General features: G+C 33.6%; 1 protein-coding gene across 3 annotated transcripts in view; it reads left to right on the top strand.

The window, feature by feature from the left end:
• MACROD2 (mono-ADP ribosylhydrolase 2) overlaps positions 1–25,013 on the top strand; it is a 2,209,416-nt gene that overhangs the window by 1,522,534 nt on the left and 661,869 nt on the right. For all 3 annotated transcript variants that reach the window (XM_051975902.1, XM_051975903.1, XM_051975901.1), the window contains exon 8: positions 22,378–22,451. In XM_051975902.1, coding sequence (XP_051831862.1) covers positions 22,378–22,451 — 74 coding nt within the window. The remainder of the gene's footprint in view (positions 1–22,377; positions 22,452–25,013) is intronic.

Below are 25,013 nucleotides of genomic sequence, written 5' to 3'. Positions count from 1 at the left end.
CAGGTTTTGATAACCTAAGGAATGCTGTGTCCCCATCAACTGACAGAAACCTTTGAACAGCACATTGTAGCAGGTACTATAGGATGAGTTTTAAAATCCCAAATGAAACATATGTTTACTCTCATGGAGTTTATAACCAGTTAGGACTACTCAACAGTTACATATTTAAAACAAAAACAAAACAAACAAACAAACAAAAAGCCTAAAATATTTACAAGGCAACGTACGAATTAATGCAATGTACTTTTCATGCAAACATGGTTTCCAAGCTCTTAGAAAACAATATTAGGAAGGCAGGATAGGCACTCAGAAGAAGGTACATTTTGAGATTACAAAAGCTTTCTGTAATTCTTTACAAGGAAACTGGTTTCATGAGATATTGCCACTTTGATCTTAAGGTCCTATAAATCAGATTTTCATAATAAAATCTTTCTAATTGAGGGCTTGATTTTATACACACACACACACACACACACATACACACACACACACACATACATATATACATACACATATTGCCTAAGGATATGGTCACAGGATAATGGATACAGAGCAGGGCTTTTTTTTTCCTTTTGAGGAAATTGGTGTTAAGTGACTTGTCCAGGATTATAAAGTAGGAAGTGTGAAGTGTCTGAGGTCATATCCCAACTCAGGCCCTTCTGACTTCAGGGCCAGTGCTCTATCTACTATTCTATCTAGCTGGCCCTCGGGGCTTTTATTTATTTATTTATTTATTTATTTATTTATTTATATTGTGGGGGAGGGATTAAGTGGGAGTGGTAAGGGAACATGAACCCACTTGGAAATTTTTTAAAGCCTATGGATCCCTTCTTAGAACAATGTAAATTCACAAAACAAAATGCTCTTGATTATAAAGAAAATGTATTAGAAAGATGCTTACAAAGGCATATCCCAACTCTAGCATTCTGTGATACTTTAATCTTGAGTTATTCCCCTTAGGATATAGTTGGTGAAGAATTATGACAATGCTTGTCATGCTAACAACACTCAAATGTACTCCCAAATTTAGATAAATACATGGTTTAAAGATCCTTAGAAGAAATATCCTCAAAGCATAACATTGTCTTCAAAATGGAAATTTTTTTTTTACTTCTACCAACACATATTCTCCTCTATTGGAAAGGGAAGTGCTGTTGGTTCACTTAATCACTTTTTGGAGAATGAGTAAAAGAGAAGTCCTGGAATGTCACTAGATCACTGTTGGGGAGAGCGAAGAAAAGGCAAAGAAAACAGAAAAACAAGTCCTCTTATATGATTACTTCCCCCGCCCTTTCCAGTAATTCTTGGTAATTTAGCAGGACCTTTCATTATCTTTCCTCAAGAGAATTATGGCAGTGGCGGTAGGAACAGCTTGCCTAGAATTGGAATTGTTTCTCAGGTCACTATTATAATTCCCTAGAAGAAAGATGATAAAATAAAAGCCTTAGAATGAGCCTTCAACACTTATAAGTTTGCAGACTGCATGAAGCTTTCATAGAGTGTCACCTCATGTAATATCTGTACAAAGGTGCATCATAAAAAAATTCAGCTCATTCATAACTTGCTAGCTAGCTTAGCAGAGCTCTACTTTCTGCTTTATTTTTTTTAAGGGAAAGAGCTAAAGGTGTCATACTTTAAGGCTAAATATAGTTCAGTATATAGAGGGTTTTTTGCTAATGGCAAGTGAATTGGTGTCGGGTGAAATAAAAACAGTAGGTGTAAAAAGATTAAGGAAATCAAAAGTATTAAATTTTAGCACTCTCTGTTTCTGTCCCTGTCTCTGTCTTTTTCTATGTCTCTATCTCTCTGTCTATTACATTATTTTTAATCTTATTTAATATTTTATTTTTCCCAATTACATGTAAAAAACAATTTAAACATTTTTTTTCAAATTTTGAGTACCATGGTTTCTCCTTCCATCCTTTTTCCCCTCATTGAAGAGGCAAACAGTTTGACATAGGTTATCTATGTGAGTCATGGGAAACAGATTTTCATGTAAATCATTCTGTGAAAGAAAACACAGACAAAAAACAAAGAAATAAGAAAAATAAAGAAAGTAAAATATTTTTGATCAGCATTCAGGCTCTAACAGTTCTTTCTCTGGAGATGGACAGTACCTTTCATCATAAGTCCTACAGAATTGATTGGGATCATTGTGTTGCTGAGAATAGCTAAGTTACTCAGTAGATCATCATACAATATTGCTGTTACTGTGTACAATTTTCTCCTGGTTCTGTCCATTTTATTTTGCATCATTTCATTGCATCATCATAAGTCTTCCCATGTTTTTCTGAGAGCATCCTTCTCATTCCTTAAAGCACAATAACATTCCATCACAATTACACAAAACAACTTGTTTAGCCATTCCCCAATTGATAGAAATAGAAGAAATAAGGTACTATAGTCTAATATTTTGATATGGAATCCCATCAATTGTTATCATAGTAGATTATAATCTATTACAAAGCTTCTACCCAATAAACTGAAGGCATTTGTGTGTGTGTGTGTGTGTGTGTGTGTGTGTGTGTGTGTGTGTGTGTATTGCATAGATATCAAGTAGTAGTCTGTCCTTCACTGTCAGTTCATGATTGTTCCACCTCATTTCCCTATCCTACATTGTTGAATGACATGATTTATATTGTACCTCTTACACTTAAGTCATCATTGGTAACATGAAGGAGTCTCTGTCTAGCATCCATTGCCTTTTTGGTTACTCATTAATCAATTCACTGGCAGATATTTATAAAGCATCTAGTATATGCCAAGTGTTGTACTCCATTCTGGGAATACAAAGTCAGAAATTAAACAGTCCTTGCCCTTAAGGAGCTTATGTCATATCAGAGAATGTCACAGACATGGATATAAATATGTACAAAAATATGCACAAAATATATACAAGTTAATTTTGACAGTGAGGAGAAATTATCTGCTAGGGGAAAAGGAAAATTCTCAAAGAAGAGAGAGTGATTGAATCAAGTGATAATTTTCATTTTTCAAAAAGTATGATATTCCATTATCCACAATCTTAAAAGCAGCATCTAAAAATATTGCCAAAATGTGACAAGTTTTTGTTTCTTTCAAAAGGCATCAAGGAGTAGCTGAGCATCAATGAAACAGCCATCTCCTAAATACAATCTAGGCTATGCTCTTTTTTTCAATTTATTTCCAACATGTTTCATTGTCTATTAATCAGTTCTCTAAAATATCCCTATTGAAAGAGTAACTTAATGGGTTGCCCATCCATCTTTAGGTAACAATGTGAGCAAATATTCAAATGTTATTCTTCATTCATTTATTTTTCCTCAATGGAATATTTGGATAAACTCTTCTGAATGGTTGCAGATCTCAGTAAGGCGACTCTGTAATATTTTGGGATTGGTTGAATCAACATATAACGCTTTTAATGAGGAATGCATTTTCTATTCCACTGCCCCCACAAACTAAGGAGACAAATGTGTTACAGTGGGGTCTTGTTAGTTACAGTCACTATGAAGTATAAACAGAACCTCAGTGTTATATTAAGAACTTTACAACTCTCACCTACGTGTGTGAGACACTTCCCACTTCTCTCAGTTTGACTTGCTCCCCTCCCTGGATTTAACACCAACAGGTCCAAGTTCCCAGGGATAGATTGCCAGAGCACCATTACATTAAAATACTTTCAGAGTACTAGGAATGACTCATGTTGAAGAGAAATATATTTCCCTTATTCACTAGTATAGATGTATAGCTTCTATTTTATATGGTTTCTTTATGTTGAAATATGTTTTCTCCCAATGGCTTAAATAAGACCCTTCTGACTCTCAGTGACTCAATTTTTACTTTAAAAAATCACAATTCTCTATATTTCTCCCATCAAATTGATAATTCTTTGAAATTCATACCATTAGTCTATAAATGTTTATATGATTTCTCATTTTATTAGTTTTATCCTTTAGTTATAAAGTCTGTATATGAAAATTAGCTGATATGTGATCATGCTTTTTAACTCTCTGAAATTCTCAGCACAGTAGTCTTTCTCTTTCATACCTTTGACACAAAGTTTCTTCACACTTACATTTTTTTAGTTTTTACTTTTTCTCCTTATAACTTTAAGCAGTTCCTTTAAAAATGGGACATTACTCCAAATTGTTGATAAAGAAATCTTATTCCTCAGATATATAGCACATATATATTTCTCTTCCAAACTATCCAAAATCCAAAATATTCATAAATATTTAACAATGTATGTTAAATGAATCTTTTTGAATTCACATTAAAATATTTATTCATAACACTTTTATGATAAATACATATATATATATTGCACAAAAACATTTTATTTTCACTTTTCATCATTAATTTTGCCTTATGAAAAGGGCCTTAGAAACACAGCATACCTTCGAAACACAGTGTCATTTCCAAAGTAAATCATCTAGAAGACTTTCTTTTATATTTTTATAGGGAAAGTTTCTTCCATTTGGGCTCTTCATAATGGACAGTTCATAAGTTTGAAGAAAATTTTAATGGACAATGCCTTGGAGAAGGTTCCTGCAGATAGTGGGAATAGCATAAGCAAAGATAAAGAGGCTGAAAAGTAAGAGAGAACAGTTAGGAAGGGGGGAAGAAGCATGGATTCTTGGAAAGATAATTTTGAGTCACAAGACTTTGGTTTTAATATTGGTTCTCCTATTTACTATCTGTGCATCATGGACCAAGCCATTTGACTTCTTAAAGGAGCATATAATCAGAATCACAGAATATTTTTTTAAATGATTTCAGATTGCTAACAGTCAAGATTGTATTGCCATCAATATACCAAGAAGTTAATAGAAGAAGACCAAGAAGTAAGATGGTTACAAGAACTGATGAAATAATAGCTTCAGTTTCCAACATTTTAAGTTTGAGGTACTAATGGGGAGACAGTGAAGTTGCCAGGGAGTTGGAAATGTGGAAATGAAGCTTGGAAGAAAAAGTAGGGCTAGAGATAGAAATTCAGTATTCCTCTGTTAGAGGTGATAATTGAAGGTGTGGAAATGGATGCAATTTATCAAGCAAGAGAGATCGAGTCTTTTATTTTATTATTTATCAGCTTCATATTTGTTGTGCCTGCTATTTTGACCTTGTGCTGAATTCTCCATGCCCCCATGACTCAGCCCCACCAATTAGACAATGGACTGGGGTATTTGACTGTGAAGTGTTGCAAAGTATTTGAATCAAAGAAATGATAAAAAACTCTAATTGGCCATAGTTCCAATTCTTGATCTTATACTATCCAATGGAATTAATCTCCATTCTTCTACAACTCATTTGCCACTTTATATTCTTGCTTACATCTACTAAGCCCAGACTTTGCAAAAAACTACCTCTCCAGCCAAATTGGAATCAGTCTTCCAGTCTCTAGTTGCTTCCTTAATCAGTGACATCTTTTGTGCTGCACTTTTTGTGTGATAAGACACCAGGATTTAGATGAAAAGACAAATCAGTGAAGGAACTACAAGAGCCTCACTAGAAAAATATAGAGTGGACCAGAAGAGTAAAGAGCTGTGGGAGGAAAAAAAAAAGATGTTTCATCCGTAGAGGATGGCCAAAAATGTCAATCACAGGGATATCAAGAAAGATAAGAATTAGAAAAGGTCAGCTTCAGGAACTTTTGATATCTGAGTTAAACTAAAGCTAAAGTGGGCAAAAGTAGCATATAAACAATCTTCAGAAGACATGTAAATTAGATATAAATATGGACCAAGCAATTAAGATTAACAATCAAGCCAGGTGTCGGCTCAGTTAAGCAAAATCCAGTGCTTATGACTTCTAGAGACACACAGGGAAATGCCACAAAGAACATCCTTTAAAAAAAAAAAAGCATATTTTTTCCTTCCTTCCTTCCTTCCTTCCTTCCTTCCTTCCTTCCTTTCTTCCTTCCTTCTTTTCTTCCTTCCTTGTTTCTTTCTCTCTTTTTTTTCTTTTAATCAACACACATTGCTTTATGAATCATGTCGGGAGAGAAAAATCAGAGCAAAAGGAAAAAATCATGGGAGAGAGAAGAAAAAAAATAGAAAAAAGAAGTGAATGTAGCATGAGTTGATCTATATTCAGTCTCTTTGGTTATTTTTTGGGATGCAGATGGCATTTTCTGTCCAAAGTTTATTGGGATTGCCTTGGATTACTGAATCACTGAGAAGAACCAAGTCTTTCATAGTTGATCATTGCACATTCTTGCTGTTATTGTATACAATGTATTCCTGATTCTGCTTGTTTCACTCAGCATCAATTCATGTAAATCTTTCCAGGCCTTTCTAAAATCAGCTTGTCCATCATTTTTATAGGACAATAATATTTCATTGCCTTCATATACCATAACTTGTTCAGCTATTCCCTAACTGATGGGCATCTCCTCATTTTCCAATTCTTTGCTACCACAAAAAGAGCTGTACAAACATTTTTGCATGTGACCCAGAAACATTCTAATGATAATATTACTTTACCACAAAGTAATTTCATCTGATTTTTTCTCTCTTCTGTTTCCTCAATAGATAGCTCTATAACCACCTTAAAAAAGATAACAATACTAACCCAGAGGCTCTAGTTATTCTTGCTTTTATCTGGTACTTACAAAAATCCTCTGAATGAGAGGCTTTTCTACAGTCTAGCACTTTTCCTACCATTTTCTCTATCCTACCCTACCCCCAATTCCCCAGGCTTTCTTAGTATAGTAAAACACACCAGAGAAAGGATTCTGAACTAGTTTTAATTCATTTATCCAAATAGCAGTACATAGAATATATCTGTGAGGGGGAAGAGGGAACTAACATTGTCTGGCATCTCAAAATAAATACAAATAATAGCCAGAAATAAACAAAAGTACAATGTCAACGGCCACTGAATTAAGTAATCTCAACCCTTCAATCCCATTCCACTTATCTTCTTGTTGAATGGGCAATCCACTAACCCCTTCCAGATCTATCTCAGATGAACTGCTATTTAGCCATTCCTTGTCTTGTATTTCTAAAATCAATTTGCTGGACGTAAACATAAGGACCATACAATTAATAAATTGAATCTTGATAGATTCAACCCATTTTTCAGTCACTCTATAACTTTTTGGATCCTGACATGTTCAACTAGTATGTTAGCTATCCCACATAGCATCATGCCATCAATAAATTTTCTAAGGATGCAAGTTATCCCTTTATCAAAATCATGGATATAACTGCTATTCATTCAGTTATTATTCATTCACTCTTTATTTATGTTTGTTTTAATGCAGAGCCAAGTATAAATCTCTGGTGTATTTCACTTTCAATATCCTTTTGAGTTGATATGGAACCATTTAATGGTTCCACTTTTTAAATCTGATTATTAAAATAGTTCCACTATTTAATCCACTATTTAAATTTAATTATTAAAATAGTTCCAAGTCCATCTCATTGTACTATTGTAAACCTGACATTCTTCTATCTTTAAAAGGAAAATAGCAAAAGATAAGTTTGCTGGTGTTCCCTGCTTCTTTCCTTATTACCTCAAGATCATTTAAACCATCCTAGTTACAGTTTGCTAAAGTTTATATGCACTAGAACCTCTTCCCAATTAGCTCTTTAGTCATAGAAAGACAGCCAATAAATATTTCTTAAGTGCCACATTTCAGGAAAAATTCTTGGCCATACTGCTAGGCTAAGATTAAGTTTTTTCTGCTCTCTACTTCTGGGAAGAAATGAAAGCTCACTTTTACAGATAAAGATCTAATTCAGGTTTAAATATTCCCCTAGTTCTTCTTGTTATAGCATGCAAATTAATTTTAGGCAGAACATAAAGCTAATCTAAAGAAACAGGGTCTCTGTTTTCTACCTCATTCCTGTCTTTATTATGCATATTCAACATCAAGAAAGTTTAAATGCTTTCCCTGCAGTATTTGACCAGCCAAAGACTCTAATTTCCTCTTATAAACTTAGTCCAGCAGAACTTAATTTTTTTTCTTTTTATTATTAAATTAATAAACAAAGAAATGAACATATCAATATAACAAGTAAAACAAAAGAGGAGAGGAGGATTGTATATAAATCCATGAACATCTGTTGCTCATATGTTTTGTGTATCGACTGTTTTTTGCCACCTCTACTTGCAGCTTGTAAGGTTTTTTAATATTTAAAATTTAATATGGTAATCCACCACTATTTATGTGTGTTCTCACATGAATATTCTTTTCTTTTTTATTTAAATATTTTAATTATTCATTTATTTTCTTCAGCTTTTAAATTTCTCTTTTAGTCACACTATCACTTCTCCAACATAATTCCCATTTTCCTCACCCTTCAAAAACAAAGCCTATCCCTTATAATTAATAATTGTAGTCACCCACATATATACATACACAAATCCACACAATAGCCATTATGAAAATGTACTTTATTTCTCCCCCAAGCACGTTTCATTGTCAATTTTCAATAGATATCGTTTTTTATGTGTTCATCAGAGTTCTTACATGTTTCTCATTTACACTGACATAGAATTTTATCTTTCATTTCTGGTCACTTCACTCTGTATCAGTTCCTATAAATCTTCCTAGATTTTTCTGAATATATCCCTTTCTTACATCCTAATAATGTTCCATTACATTTATGTTACCCATTTTGTCCAACCATTTCCTAATATATGTACATGAAATTTATTTCTAGTTGTTTTGTTTTTCTACAACAAAAAGTATTTTATTCAGATGAATATTTTTCCTTTTTCTTATATATTTTTGGGCTAAAAGCCTAGTAGTGGCATTAATGAACCAAAGGGTATATATAATGATTTTTTGGATCAAGTTCCAAATCAATTTATAGAATGGGTAGATCACTTCATAACTCTACCATTTTACCTTAAGTGTACCTGTCCTCCAACAGCTTTTCCAATAGTTGGTCATGGCTTGTTCTTGACATAGTTATACTGGTTCCTTGTAATGACTTCTTTATTTTTAAAATCTTTATTAACCATTATTGTTCAATAATTTCCAGTAATATCTGACTCTCTGTGACCACATTTGGGGTTTTCTTGGCAAAAATACTAGATGAGGAAACTTAAAGCAACCAGGGTTAAGTAACTTGTCCTAGGTAAGAAAAACATTAACACAATGACAGAAAATTGTTAATACCAAATGTAATACTACCTGCCATTTTTTTTTGGTGTACAAAGCAAACATTTATTTATAATAAATCATAAAGAAATTTATTTTTAAAATAATACTTTAGTATACATACAATTTTAGCATTTATTAAAATACTTGCCATTTCTTTAGAGTCACATAGCTAGTAAGTGCTTGAGGCCACAGTTGAACTCAGAAAGAGAAGTCTTCTTGACTTCAGGTCTATCTATTCACTGCAATCTAGCAGCCCCTTACTTATTATGCTTTTGAATAATATACACTAGAATTTTCCCAAAATTTGGAATCAAGTTTACTAAAGTTTGTGGAATCCTTCATGTGTTGAGTATCAGTATATTTGTCCTTCTTTAGTCCTGTGATATCTTATCTTTCTTCCACAAGCTTTCAAATTATTCAACAGTTACACAGTCCAATTTCTTCACTATCCTAGAATGTGGTTTGTTTGGTGATCAAGACCAGCTAAATGCTCTCTCAATATGTTCATACTAATCTTGAGCATCAATTCCCAATTAAATATTTGTTGTTGTTTTTTGGGTTTCTTTGAAGTGGTCTTTGTATTGAAAAGTCATTTTCCCTTTTGGGAACCCAAAATCAAGAATGAATCAACCAACTCCAACTCTGCTGTTTTGAGAGCTATCGCCATTTTATTTATTATATACAATTCTTCTGTCCTGTTATATTATAGTCTTTCTTTAGATATCATTTTAAAGAAAAAAGCAAAACTTTATTGTCCATAGCTTTTCCTATGAAACAATATAATATCAAGGAGTCACATATATACCTGACACTATTCTCATGCTTTTGTATTGATTTCTGTTATGTTCTGGGTTTGTTTGTTTTTTTACTTCCATCTTCTGTGCAATTATACTGTCTCCCCACTGGGATTGTTTCCTACTGTGTCTTTAGAATTTCATTCTTGAGAGGTTCACATCCCTTCTCAAATGACTTTCACTGTAGAATTTTAGTTCATGGGAGCCCACCTATCCTTCCTCTGATTCCTTTGAAATCTACTGGTAAAATCTAGGATTTATGTGAAAGTATACCAGGCTTTCCTCTCTTTTCTATCACAAATCTTAAGAGGAGATACTTTTTTCTGAAACTACTCAATAATTTCCATTCTAGCAACCCCTCTAGTCTTGCTGGTGAGAATCAGAAACAAAGCAGGAATTTTCCTTTTTTTGGTTCCTCCACCTTTTGAAACAGGAAATTTTCATCAAAGCAAGCTGTTCACTACTTGATTTGTCAGAGAACTTTGACAAATGTCTGTATAATCGAAATGCATCATTACTACAGCATGTCTTTAACTTATTTCCTCTTTGTAATTAGATGATTTGTACTGTTCTTTCGTGTTAGTCATTTTTGTTTGTCCCAAATGCTTATTTCCATGTTTTAAGGATGAGATCCAAGATAGAACTTTATCTCATCCTTAACCCTCTTTTAAACTATTCTGTTTCTTTTGAACATAGCATACACATTTCAGGCTTAGATCTTTTATCATTTTATTTCTGAAATACCTATGAAGTCAAATTTGCCATCTTGTTCCCTAACATACTTCCAGTTCATTTTGCTTATTGTTTAAACTTTGGATATATGAATATTAACTTTTTGCATTATGAGTTTTACTATTAGCTTTGTGGGGAATTTTGCCATATGTGAGCTTCTCATTGTTCAACAGTGATTATTCTTACATTCTATCTCATCTTTAAAGTATTTCACCTGGTGGATATACTTGGGTATTTCTCTCTCTTTCCTATTTTCTTTAGTTTGAAGCTACTTTGATTAGATTTTTAAGACAATTTGCAAATATAATTTATTAGCTTTTATTAAGTATGCATTTTATTCCTTATTAGGAAACTATAATTCTTGATTTTAAGTTATCATTCATAAATGCAATTTTCATTCACAGACACAAGTCTTTTAAATCAGATATTCTCCAAAATCATCTTCTTTTCAGCATTCCTTGTTTTCCTGTATAATAGGGAGGAAAACAGCACCTCTGCCTCTATGATTCAGTTTCTTTTGCATAACTTTTTAATCTTTTGGCAATGTTTTCAAGATTCCTTCTGCCAGCATCATTCATGCCCATATGAATGACTAAAAGTGGGTTGTAGTCATCCATTTAGAAAAAATTTGAGAGGCTGTTTGTTATGTCTTAGGTAAAGTCCCAAAAATACAATGAACATCATTAGTTCATTTTTCAAATGATTTTAACAAATAGTTTTCTCCACTTTCTTGCCCAAGAAGTTATTCACCACACTTCTTTTCATCCTCCAAACTTTACCGGATGGCCTTCAAACATGGAAGCATTTGTAGAACTATATTATAAGTATTTGGAGAACAAATGGCTGTTTCCTCTTTAGAATTTTTAGTGCTCTCCTCCCTTCAGAAAGAGCCTCAAATTCATTTCTTAGAGTAAAGTAGGCTTGGGTCCTTCTTTCATTCTTTTTTTCTGCATGACATTCTGCTTTTTAGTCTTTTCATACAGGTCAATGTTCCCTACTGACTTCTCAGATATGTTTTCTTCCTTCTCTTCACGCTAATGGCCTTCTGATTTGAAAAAGAATACTTCATTGTACTTAAAAACCTGGAGTGTGGAGAGGTGTTGTTCCTCCAGCCCCTTTACTTTCTCTACTGGAAAAAGACTCACCAGCATTTTGTGCATAAATTGCAGTCACTTAACTGTGACAGAAATATAAATGTCACATATTCAATGCAAATTACTCCAAAAATCTTCTTGCTGTCCATTATTACTGGTAGTTTATATCCCTTTATCACTTATTTATACCGTATTCCCTTTATAGGTTTATTTTCCTTACTTTTTATACAGGTTTACTCCCTGTTGCTTCCTTTGCAGTTTTATTAATTTTTGCTTCCTTTGTCCCCTTTTTACTCTCTTTTATTAAAGCATGGTTCTGCCACTTGAGTAACTGCACCATACTTGGGCCATTTTATTATCAATGTATCCCATATCATACCTATTCTTGGAATCTAGTGAAGAAAATTCCATTTGGAAAATTCTTCATTAGTTTTCAGCTTCTAGATATAACATCTTGATCCTTTAAACATGTGAAATGGGATCTTTTTTCCCTACAATTAAACATAAAAATACTCAAGAACAAGATGATGCCACTTGTGTGGGTGAAGAATACACTGAACCCTTGTCTCCTGGCTAACACTCCTTTGCACTTTTCAGTATTCAGCAGCAGCTCTCACTGCAGTAACATGGACCAATGTCGCTCTTATTACTTCACCTGTTTTATCTTTTGTGAAATTGAGCCTTTAGCCAGAATTGTCTGAGCTGCTACTCCAGCAATCCGTTAACTGTAAGGCTCCTCGAGCTCATTTCTCTCAAGTAATTTGATTCTCATGTGCTTTGGGGATTGCTTTTTTGGTTGGAAGGAGGTAGAAGGGAGGCAGCTGTAGAGGCTGACAAATGCAATTTTGAGAAAAAACAAAATACCACCTGTCCCCATACCTTGATGTGGTGGGGGGCAGGGTTGGAGGAAGAAGTTTTGTTTTATATTTTTAAAGAACTTAACAATTTCACTTCAACTCTTTTTTCACATAAATTCAGAAACTGGAAATGTTTTTTTGTTTGTTTGTTTTTTTTTTTATGTCCCTTTGGTTTTTAAACAAGGCCTTTTGCCTTTCAATTTACCAAAGATTAAAGTTAGTGTGTTATTTAAAAAATGCAATTCTGCCATTAAAATTTAATTTGGAACAAAGCAGATTTAACTGTTAATGTTTTAAAAATCATAGAGAAAAGTCTCTTCTACTCTAGGGCATTCTAAGACAGTTTGGTGATGAATAGCTTGTAAGAAAGATGCTTTATAAATGCCTGTTATTTTTATTGTAATTTTTCATGTTTATGCAGAGAGGAAACAACATCAACTTTTTCTCATTAAAAATAATCAAGAATGAGGGAAGACTTTAAAAAGTGGATATGCATTGCATTTCCAGAGTTGAAAATAATTTGATTCTTAAACTATTTCCAAGCTACTTGGCTATTTATAGCAATTCAGTACCAATTTGGTTAGTATGTTCACATGGAATATCTTTCTAAATAATGTGCAACTTATGGGGGGGATTTACAATTTCATAAAATTGCTAGTATTTTATCACAGCTTTGGGCCAGTGCCCTGCTGAAGACAGAGGCACTTTTAGATGATTCTTACTAAGGGAAAATTGTTCACCTGAAAATAAAACCATTCAGTGCATAAACAACAGTGTAGTTTAGAAAGGTCAATTTTGCCTAGGTTTTGGTCTTCATAATCGTTTTCTAACACAAATACTTTGAAAGACACAGAGTTAGAAAGTAGATGCCGTGTTTCTAATTTAGTGAGAAAAGGAGAAGTGGAAGGATTAATAAAGTAATTAGGATTTATATCATTTTGAATACCATTTTGAAATTGAATATTTTTAAAGTGAATGATATGAAAAAATAGTGATAGTAACAATAGTCTCTGAGATTTCTAACAAGATGGCCAAAGGTTATGTCTAAATCCAAATCTTTTGGTCTTTTAAAAAAGTAAGAAATGGTGCAGTGGACAGAGTACCAGCTCTTAAATCAGGAGGACCTGAGCTCAAATCTGGCCTCAGAGACACTTAGCACTTCCTAGCTGTGTGATCCTGGGCAAGCCACTTAACCCCAATTGCCTCAGCAAAAAAATAAAAAAATAAAATTAAAAAGTAAGAAATACACCAAAATGAAGTAAAAGAACAACAATTTTTAATTGGGGAAGAAAGGGAAGAAGAAATAAGATAATGAGGACTGGTAAAACAGCAAAAGTCTACCATATGGAAAAGCTGTTCTACTCTGAACAACACTATGGAATTGCCTCTTCCCCTCAGCCTCCAAGGTACGGATTCTGAAAAGTGGGAAGTGCTGGAAAGAAGTCAGGAAATAACATCTTCTGTCATGTACTACCTCAGTGTCCTCCAACTTTTGTCCTCAATATCTTTATTTTATTAAAAATGATTGAGGATCTGTCCAAAGAGTTTTTGTTTATGTAGGTTATAGTTATAGATAATGATGACATTAAAAATAAAAACCAATTATGAATTTGTAGACTCTCTGAAAGATTTCAGAGATTCCTCAAGATGCTCTGGACCAGACTTTGAGAACCACTGTAACTACCTTAAAGGGACTTCACTAGCTGCCCTAATATCTATCATTGCTATAAGCTGTGCTACATTCTCAGGCTTGTCTCTACCTCCTAATTGAATTCCCCATTATAGAATTCACATGGAATCTGTAATAGCCTCAGAGGTAGAAAACTGCTTAGAGAGCCGGTAGGATACCCCATCATCAAGGGTCTTCATAAGTCAGTAGTCAAAAATCATCTCTACTCCTCAATTCCATGAATAAAGCCTCTACAAGGAGGAAAATTTTTTTAAAAGAATACTAAACTTTACTTTCTGTTTTCCTAGTCAATGAATGGATTGGGATTGAAGGAATTAGGACTCAAAAAGAAATCACAATAATGACAAAGTTGAGAATTCTTGGAAGAAGAAAGGATGAAGATAATCTTGTTTTGTTGATACATTTAGAAGTGAAGGCCAGAGTTGGAGTGTTAGGAGGTATGCCTGCCATTAGGTAATATCTTTCTACCTCCCATAGCTTTTCTGTTCTGGGGCCTTTGCAGTTTGGTATTGGGAATGTTGGTGATCTGGTAAAGAGCCAAGTCCAGAACTACAGAGAACTGAGTGAATAATGCACACATCATGGCAGTGACAATTTCTTTTTCCATATCTCTCTATTCCAGAAAGAATAGCAGTCTTCCATTAGTTGTCCAAAACATCCATGTGCTATTTCTTCTTTCTTCCAGAGAGTATTGGAGTCAGAAAGCAAAGTGTAATCTAGTTAACATTTTTATCAGTGACTTAGATAAAGGCATTCATGGAATACTTATCAACTTTGCAAATAATGTGATGCTGAGAGGGATAGCTAACATATTGGATGATAGTAATTAGCCAAATGGAACTTGATAGGATAGACCATTAGGCTGAGACTAATTAGACGATTTTCAACAAAGATACACTTAAATTCTTCACTGGGCCAAAAATGATCTTCAGAAGTACAGAATGGGAGGGAATGGTTAAACAGCAGCAGTTCTTCAAAAGATCTTGGATTTTTAGCAAATTGCAAGCTCAGTAGAAGTTAACAATGTGATATGGTAACCAAAATAGCTTCTATGAATTTAGATGGCATTAAGAGTATAGTTTCATGCCCAAAAGGCCCTCAAACTGTGCATACTCTTTGATCCAGTAATGTTTCTACTGAGCCTGTATTCCAAAGAGATCATAAAAGAGAGAAAATGACCCACATATGCAAAAATGTTTGTAGCAGCCCTTTTTGTAGTGGCAAGGAACTGAAAACTGAGTGAATGCCCGTCAATTAGAGAATGGCTGATTAAGTTATGGTACATGAATGTTATGGAATATTATTGTTCTATAAGAAACAACAAGCAGAATGATTTCAGAGAGGCCTGGAGAGACTTAATGAACTGATGCTGAGTGAAATGAGTAGAACCAAGAGATCATCATACACGGCGACAATAAGATTGAGGCCAGTTCAATGATCTTGTGAAGAGAGCCATCTACACCGAGAGAGAGAACTGTGGGAAATAGCATTCTTACTCTTTTTGTTATTTGCTTGCATTTTATTTTCTTTGTCACTTTTTCTCTTTTTGATCTGGTTTTTCTTGTGCAGCAAGATAATTGTATAAATGTGTATGTATATATGGGATTTAACATTTTTACCATGTTTAACATATATTGGATTATTTGCTATATAAGGGAGGGGGTAGGGGAAAGGAGGGAAATTGGAACACAAGGTTTTGCAAGGGTTAATGTTGAAAAATTATCCATGCATATCTTTTGAAAATTAAAAACCTTTAATAAAAATAAATAATTTTTAAAGAGAGAAATATACTTTCAAATAATTAGGAGATGAAAGTCACTCTATTCTATTATCCTCAGATACTATCTGAATTATTGTATTCAAAGCTATACCCCATTCTTCTTTTAAAATTTATTTTAAATTTTGAGTTCCATGCAAATTAAAATAACTTTAAAGTACCACTTCTCAGAATGGCTAAGATGGCAAGAAAAGGTAATAATAAATATGGAAGGGGATATGGGAAAACTGGGGCACTATACATTGTTGGTGGAGTTATAAACTTATCTAACCATTCTGGAAAGCAATTTGGAACTAAGCCTAAAGGACTATAAAACTGTGCATACCCTTTGATACAGCAGTGTCTCTCTTGGGTCTGTATCTGTATCTATGGTAGAAAAGAATTGGAAAAATGAATAGATGTCCATTAATTGAGGAATTCAACAATTGTTGAATAAATTGTCGTATATGAAGGTAATGGAATATTATCGTTCTATAGAAAAGATGAACAAGCTACTTAGTTACAGGAGGGTGGGGCCTTACAGGTAAAATGTGTTAGGTTTAGAGCCTTGCTGCAGGACCCCCTACTGTGAAGCTGTGGCTGTGCTGCTCTTTGACCTCATTCCTCTCTCACCCCAGTGAGACAGATTTTTCCTGCTCCTCTACCAATCCTGAGGTGGTTTTCTAATTATTTGAAGGAGAATTTGGGAAGACTTCAGAGGATTCCTTTCTTACCTTCCCTCCCCATCTTAGGACATCATTTATTTTTCTTTTTTAATATATTTTTTATTTTTTAAAGCTTTTTATTTTTAAAATATATGATATTTTATGGAAACATAGATAGTTTCCAACATTTATCCTTGCAAAACCCTGTATTCCAATTTTTTCCTTCCCTTACTCCTACCGCCTCCTCTAGACAGCAGTAATCCAAAATAGGTTAAACGTGCTTGCGCATCATAGTTTAAGAAGGATATTGACAAACTAAAAAGTATCCAAAGAAGGATGACCAGAATGTCAAAGAGCCTTGAGTTCATGCCATATGAAAATCAGTTGAAGGAACTGTATATATATCCTGGAGAATGGAGAACCCAGAGATTCATGATAGTTATGTTCAAATGTTTGAAGGACTATCACACAGAAGAAAACTAATGCATGTTTTGTTTCTTGTCACTATACGGAACAAGGAATGGATATAATTTGCAAAGACTTGATGTAAGCAAAGACTACTTAGCAATTAGAACTGTGCAAAAATAAAGTTGGCTGCACTGAAAGGTGATAAGATTCCTCTTCTTTTGGATTCTTTTAGATACAAGGCTCTATTTGAAATGACTGTCTCTCAATATGGAGAAAATTATAAACATAATAAAGATCATATTACTATATCAGTAAAAACAAGATAAAAATATCACATTGTTATATTACTAAGAACAATAGGCTTCATTTTTTTAAAAACACTAAAAAGTATGGAGATAAAAAGACATTGACTTAATATGATCAAAAGACTCTACCTAAAACTAAGAGCTATAATTATTTGTAGTATAAAACTTCTCACTATAGCACCATAAAGCAAATGTGCCTTTTATCACCCCTCTTTTTTGATACAATGCTAAAAGCAATAGTTACAGAAATAAAACAATTTAAAAAACTGAAAAAAAGCACAAAGAGAAAACAAAACAAAACAAAATCTCTTTTGATCTATCTATATCCAATAGCTATTTTCCCATATCTATCTTTTGTGTGGCTAAACTCCTTGATAAAGGCCATCTATAATCAATAATCAATGCCTCTACTGCCTTTGCTCTTAATCTCTTATTAACTCATTATAGTCTAGCTCTGACCTTATCATCCAACTGAAGCTATTGTCTCCAATTTATCAGCTATCTCTTAAATAATGTAATTATTATAATTATAATTAAATAAATTTAATGACCTTTTCTCAATCTCCATCATTCATGACATCTCTTTAGCCTGTGACACTGTTGATCACCCCTTTCTACTTAATACTTTCTTCTCTCTAGGTTTTTCTGACACAACTCAGTCATAGTTCTTGTTCTATCTATCTGAGTTCTTCCCTCTTCTTCCTTTCTTTCCCCACTGCCACCTTCCCCCTCCTCTCCAAAAATATCCATTCACTTTTCCTAACTTTCCTATCCTAAATACCAATCATCTTCCTAGTCTTCCAGGACCACTACATAAACTGTGATCCTCCTTACTCTCTCCCTCTCCTTTTCTGTCTCCTTCCTTCCTCCCTCCCTCCTTCTTCTTTCTCTCCCTTTTTCTTTCCTCCTTTCATTTCTCCCTCTTCCCCGCCAACTCAGCCCCGACTTCTACAAGGAGGTTTCTTAAATCCTCCTTAATGCTAGTGCCTTTCCTCTATTGAGTATCTCCAACTTATATTTTATAAATAATGCTTGTACATAGTTGTTTTCACATTGTCTTTTCCATTATACTGTGAACTCCTTGATAAAAGGGACTGTCTTCATGCCTTTCTTTGTAACTCTAGCACTTAACACAATGCCAAGCATATAATAGCACTTAATAAATGCTTGTTGGCTTGATTTGATTAAAGTCAAATAAAAATTTCATTAAAATAGAATGATATAAAATCCACAAAATCATCAGCTTTTGTATATGCTACCAAAAAAAAAAAACAGAAGGAAGAAAGGAAATTCCACACCAGATAATGGTAAAACATGTTAGATTATAAGCATTAACTTATCAATGTACATATAAATTCAACTACCAAAAAATTCTTTGCAGATAAAGAGGAAAACATGCAGAAAAATAGAGAATTCAAGATAGGTGTGTAAAAATATAGTTATATATGGGTGTAGATGTATGTACATACGTGTGTGTGTGTGTGTGTGTGTGTAGATATAGGTACCCACATACCTGCACTTACACACATATCTATATATATAAATATAGGTATATTTATGTATGCATATAGATATAGGTAAACATAATATATTTAAATGCATTTATATATCTCCATATAAAATGTTTTAATTGATAAAAGGATATAGTTATATATGTAACTATAAATGCATATTAATTTGTACATATATAATGTATTCATATTTGTGTGTGTGTGTGTGTGTGTGTATCTTGATCTACCCATATCTTAGATTCCAGATTTTCCAAATGTCTTCCTTTTTAATCTGTAAAATGTTTTGTAATTAAATTTATATCGTTAGCAGGTTTGAAAAATACTCCTATTTTCATGCTTTTTTATCATTACTTTAAATGGAATAGCCTAATTCGTCTTCCTAATTTTGTTTGTTTGGTTTGGCCAGTTTTGGGTTTTTTTGGAGGCAATTGGGATTATTTAATTTATTATTATTTATTGTTATTTAATGACTTACCTATGGTCACTCAGTTAATCTGAGACTGGATTTAAACTCAGGTCTTCCTTACTTCAGGGCTATTAATTTTTTACACACATTTATATGTGTGTATATTAGGTTTGTGGAGAATTAACACACATATATATAAGACTGAGTCATTATCTTTAACCCTCAGATAAATGATCAGAGAATAAGAGAAATCATCAAAAGACTTTCAATACTGACACCAAAAGTTCCTGTTTTGGGTTTTTTTGGTAGGAAAAATAGTAGGAGAAAGTCTCATTTAAAAAGTCCAATATTTCGATATATATACATCAAATTCAAAAACTATTATCAAAGAGAGAAATTGTTCTTGTTGGAGTAGTTGTGAGAATATAGATATACTGCATTTTGAGTTAAGTTGCAAATTGGTCTACTCATTCTAGGAAAAAAAAATGAGTAAATTGCTGAAATGTTTCAATTATCTAAGGACTGGTCAGAAAAGTCATTGATCAAAGGAACTCTTACTTGCAAATCAAAATCTTTGTATAAATACTTTTTTAAGGTAGCAAAAAACTAGAAGCAAAGTTGGTGCCCATGACTTCTCAAAATGTGAATATTAATCATATTTCATTAAAAATGATGAATAGAGAAATCCAAGGAAAATTGAAAAGGCTGATATAAAGCAATACAGAGAAAACAAAGCAGAATGGGAAGAACATGCTCTATGGTGATGTAAATGACAGCTTCACTGAAAGATATCATAAATTAAATTAAGTTAAATGACTTGTCTTAATTAACAATATCAATGTTGAAACAAGCTTTTTTCCTTTTGGTAAAATGGAGGTGGATTGTAAGTTTAGAATGTTGCATTTGCTTGTATGTCATAGCTTTGTTTTTTATCCCTGATTCATTTTCTTTGCTGTAAGGAAAGGTTTTATGAAGAGGGAAATGTTGGGAAATTATTTGAAGAAAAAGAAAAAAATCAATGAAATGTTTTTAAAATAATATAAAATATAAAAGTAGCAGAGGGTTTTATATAAATTGCTCTAACAAGATAACCCTCAGATTTTGTATTTAGAAGCTATTGCAGACTTATGGGATGGAATGATCAAGGCAAAGAAACAGGAAAGGGAATGATGAAAATGAGGGAACATTTGGCAGAAATCACCAATATGTGAAAGGAAGTAGTTTAACAATGTTAAAGAAACAAATTGGAACTGGATTATGGAGAGCGTTGAATATTAGCGGCAAGAATTAATACTTCATGCTGTAGACAGTGGTGTGCCACTAAAAGATACTTTCCAATTACCCAACTTTCTTTTTACTTTATTCCTCTTGCTAGTTTCCAGTCCCTACTTTCTATGCTTTAGGAATGGCTAAATGGAAGGACATGTGGAGGTAGAATTGTTTCTGAAAATCTTTGAAAGTTGTTATTCGATTCACAAATGCTTAATAATTGACTCAAGTTGCTGTCTGTAAAGTACCTCCTTAGGTGATTGTAATTGTCACCTGATTATTAGTGCAGATGATTATTAATAAACTTCTTACACCAAGAATCCTCACATGCATTTTTCAGTTCAGAGACACTGGTCTCCTTTTCTCAAATAGGAAGGTCCATCTCCCAGCTACAGACATTTTCACGGGCTGTTCCTCTTATCTAGAACTCTTTCTTTTCTTATCCTCATTTCCTGGCTTCTATTAACTTGTAGTTCAGGATCACCCTTACTGAGAGGGCCTTCTCTCTGTTTATTTCCAAACTATCTTGACTACAGTTTGTATCCATAACATTGTTTGCATGTGGTCTTCCTTTTTAGGCTGTCCACTCTTTGAGAAGACCAAGGATTGTCTATGGCCTTTCTTTATATCCCCAAGGCCGGACACAGTGCCTGGCAAACACAATAGACTCTTAATAAGTGTTTATTGACTGACTGATTACAGATTCATGACAATATTCTTAGAATATTTTTAGAATATGGAAGAAAAAGACCAGAAGTATGGCATAGAGAGATGAGGGAGAACAAGGAAAAAATTTAGAAATTTTCACATACCCCCATGCCTCAGGGTGCTTTCCATATTAATTATTTCAACTACCCACCTAAGGCTACAAAATAAAACAGCTTTATGATTTTGTGCCTGAAAAAGCAGACAACTTTACAACTTTCTTCTGATTGTGGAAGCTACACTGAAAAAGAATAGTTATAATGGTGCAAGGTTTGTAATTTATATTTTAATGTGATTTTGATACTTTTGAGGAAACTAGAATTGGTAGAATAATTACCACAGTATAGAAGGCTTGTTGTTACTCTTTTAAACTGCAAAACATTTTTCTTCCCATATTATAGTATGCTAAATTACTGCAGAGAAGAATACTAAATATGCCTATTATTTTATTTTAGCATTACATTGTAGGTCCAGATGTAAAACATTTTCATCATGAAAACCTTCGATCAAGCAACAGGATTGATGACTGGTTCTGTCTCTAAAATCAACTTTAGTATTTCAAGTGCTTGTCAGGAAAGCATGGCTGTGTGCCTAGGCTCACATTCACACACACACATATGATCTTAATCTCCCATTTTCTTTGAATATACACATCATTCCCATCCTTCCAAATAAAGCCCCAATCCCACTACTTGCTTAATGTCTTCTTAAATGATTCTTGCTTAGAAGTGATCAACCTCTCCTCTGAATTCTTGTAGCACTTGTTGTCAGTAGAGTACATTGAGTAATTAATCATACAATCCCTGTGATGATTCACATTGTTTGGAGCTATTTGAATTAAAACAACAATTTTGTTGTTTTTAAAAAAATAATATTCACAGTGATTTTTTTTTCTGTCTCCACAACTAGATTACAAACTCTCTGAGGGTGGCAACTATGTCTAATTTGTCTTTATATTCCCCCACAATGTCCTTCACAGTGTCTGTAAATTTGTTCTGATTTTATTAAAGATGTAATCACATGAGCAAAACATTTTCTATACTGGGTTAATTCTATTTTGTTTTGATCTTTGTTTGCTCTTGATGTAGGATTTCCAAATGAGCCAGCTGCAACCATAGCCCTAACCACCATCAAGGAATGGCTGAACAGGAATCATCATGAGGTAGGAAAAACCAAATCCTCTTGTGAGCACAACTGGTGATCTTTGATATACAAATGCAAAATGAAATTAATGCTGTAAATACATTGCTGGTTCTCAGTGCTTAGACAGGGCTGTGAACTATAGCCTCTTAGCCCCACTGTCTAAGTAGCATATCACTCAATCACATCTTAAGATTGATTTGATTGTACCAATTGATATTGATTGTAAAGAAATAGGGAATGACAGGGTTTACTGCAGCATGGTTTGATTCTTTCTGTTGAAGTTTGCATAGAGATTTTGCTCTGAATAAGAAACAGGTATGGACTTGTTTTTGTTGTTATAATTTACTTACAAATAAAGTTCACAGTAACCTTACAACCAACATCTTCACGAGCAGGGTGTACTCTGTATTCATTCATTTTCAGGTATCCTACACTCCCTTTAGTATTTATACTCCCTTTAGTATTTTTTAGTTGTAACTAGCTATTTCCTTAATGTTAGATCCTAGTGGGAGATTGCAAAAGTCCTGGATTTCTTCCAGCTAAGCTGTCACGGTGATGATTTTTTTTTTTTTTTAATGAAACAAAATGCTTCCAACAGAGTACTCTCCATGCCTCCTATTCTTTTCATTTAAAACAATCTTACCCGATGTATTCAGCAGTTGGACTGGAGAAATGCTGAAGGGAAGGAAGTGACAAAATAACTGGAGGCAACTCTGAGCCTTAAATTTCAGACATTTGGTAATTTACATATTATGATAGCAAGCAGATTTCAAAGGATGTGCAATTTATTGCCTTTTTCTTCTAGGATTTTTTTTCTTTCTAGACCTCTGTATGAGCTGATTAGGATTGTGCAGTTATCATAATGAAAGGATTGTATTCCTGGTTATTTTGGACCAAAGCTAGTTTTCTTAATACATACAGGAAGGATGTATTATTTTATGGAAATGCCTGGTTAGCTAGGTAGGCCTTCGGTGCTCTCTTAAGATGGAATGTTCCTGGGTGCTTTCCTTTGTTTAAAGGGGCCTTAGTGTTATGCTCTGCTAATTGCTGCAATGTCATATCTCTAAAACAGGTAAGAGCATCAGAAAATTCAAACAGAAGGAAGAACCATCTGGCTGTGCTTTCTTAGCTACTTTCCCCTTTCCTTTTTAAGGGGCAAATCTGACAAGTCAAATTTGTGTTCTAATTGCTATTTTAGGAGCCCCCTTCCCCATAAGTAAATAAATGAATGTGCTAAGTCTGGCTGTTATAGATGCCCTAGTTAGCCCACTTGTTAAATTGTAGTGCTGAGAAGACCAAGGTCATGAGTGCAGGCCCCTTGAGGGCCACTTAGCTGTATTTTGTTCCTGTGGGTATGCATAGAACTCCTAACCTGCCCTAGCCACTGCCACTTAAAAAAATCTACTGAAGCTCATGAGGTAAAACAGAGAAAAGTTAAGGAATCAGTTTATAGCCATCATTGCTTCAATACTACAGGAGAGGAAAAAAAGATCCAAAAAAATCTACTAGTGATGATTTCTAAGCTTGAAGTCAGGAAGAAAGGAGTTCAAGTCTTGCCATTGATGCTCATTAACTCTGTGATCTCAGCAAATCACTCATCTTTTCTGTGCTTCAGCTAATGAACTAGGTTTATCTATTAAATCATAGCAGGATTGGTAATCTACTTTGGTGGAGGGAATTCCTATACTGTTAATTTCCTCCCCTGAGGAAATTTGATATTCTTTGCCATTCCTTTGCTAATATTAACGCAAATTAATAATCCCCCAGCTAGATTTCTTTTGCTATTATGTGGCATTTAGAAAGTCAGTATTTATAGAAATTCCCAGTATATTCCCTTTGCAATTTCCTTTCTGTCATCATTGTCTTTGTTGTTTGCCTTCCAAAGGAGACAACTCATTTTTTTGGACTTCAAAGTGTTTTCCCAATGAATTGATCCTAAGTGGTGTGTTTATAGATCAAGCCCACAAAAAATAGATTTTTTTGAAGAAATGCTGTCAGTTGGTCTTCTAATTCTATTTCAACTGCCACCTCCTCCTCTCCACAACACTCACAACACACACACACAGACACACACACACACACACATGCAAAATGCTTTAAAAAGCTTGTTTTATGTAAACAACTTCTGCCATTGTATTAGTGTAAGTAAAGAAAGTCTATATGAAAATTCTCATCATTGTCACTTTTGTATTCTACTGTAGTTATTAAATATACATAATAGCTCTAAGAAATTATTTTCATGGTTAAAGGGATGAATAAATACAACATAATTTCTTCCTTCACTAGTCACTCTTTCCAGTCAAAGCAGAAATTTGGTATTGGTGTCTTGGTCTCATTTAACTTAGACTGTTGAGATGCTTGCCATGTAATTGTTTATGCTTGACATGTTACCAAATAAAATATCTTTGTGAAATGATACTTGATTTTTTTTCTACATAATTAATAAAGTTTTCATTTGACCTAGACTAATTAGGCAATTTAGAGAATTGAAAAGAGCATAGGATTCAAGGAAGAAGATACTATTCTGTGCTTATTATCTTTGTGAACATGGATAGATCTCTTAATTTCTTTCTATCTAAAA

Source organism: Antechinus flavipes, chromosome 2 (assembly GCF_016432865.1).
Source record: "Antechinus flavipes isolate AdamAnt ecotype Samford, QLD, Australia chromosome 2, AdamAnt_v2, whole genome shotgun sequence".
NCBI lineage: Eukaryota > Metazoa > Chordata > Mammalia > Dasyuromorphia > Dasyuridae > Antechinus > Antechinus flavipes.
Note: the sequence above shows the minus strand (reverse complement) of the source record. Positions and strands in the feature narration are given on the sequence as shown.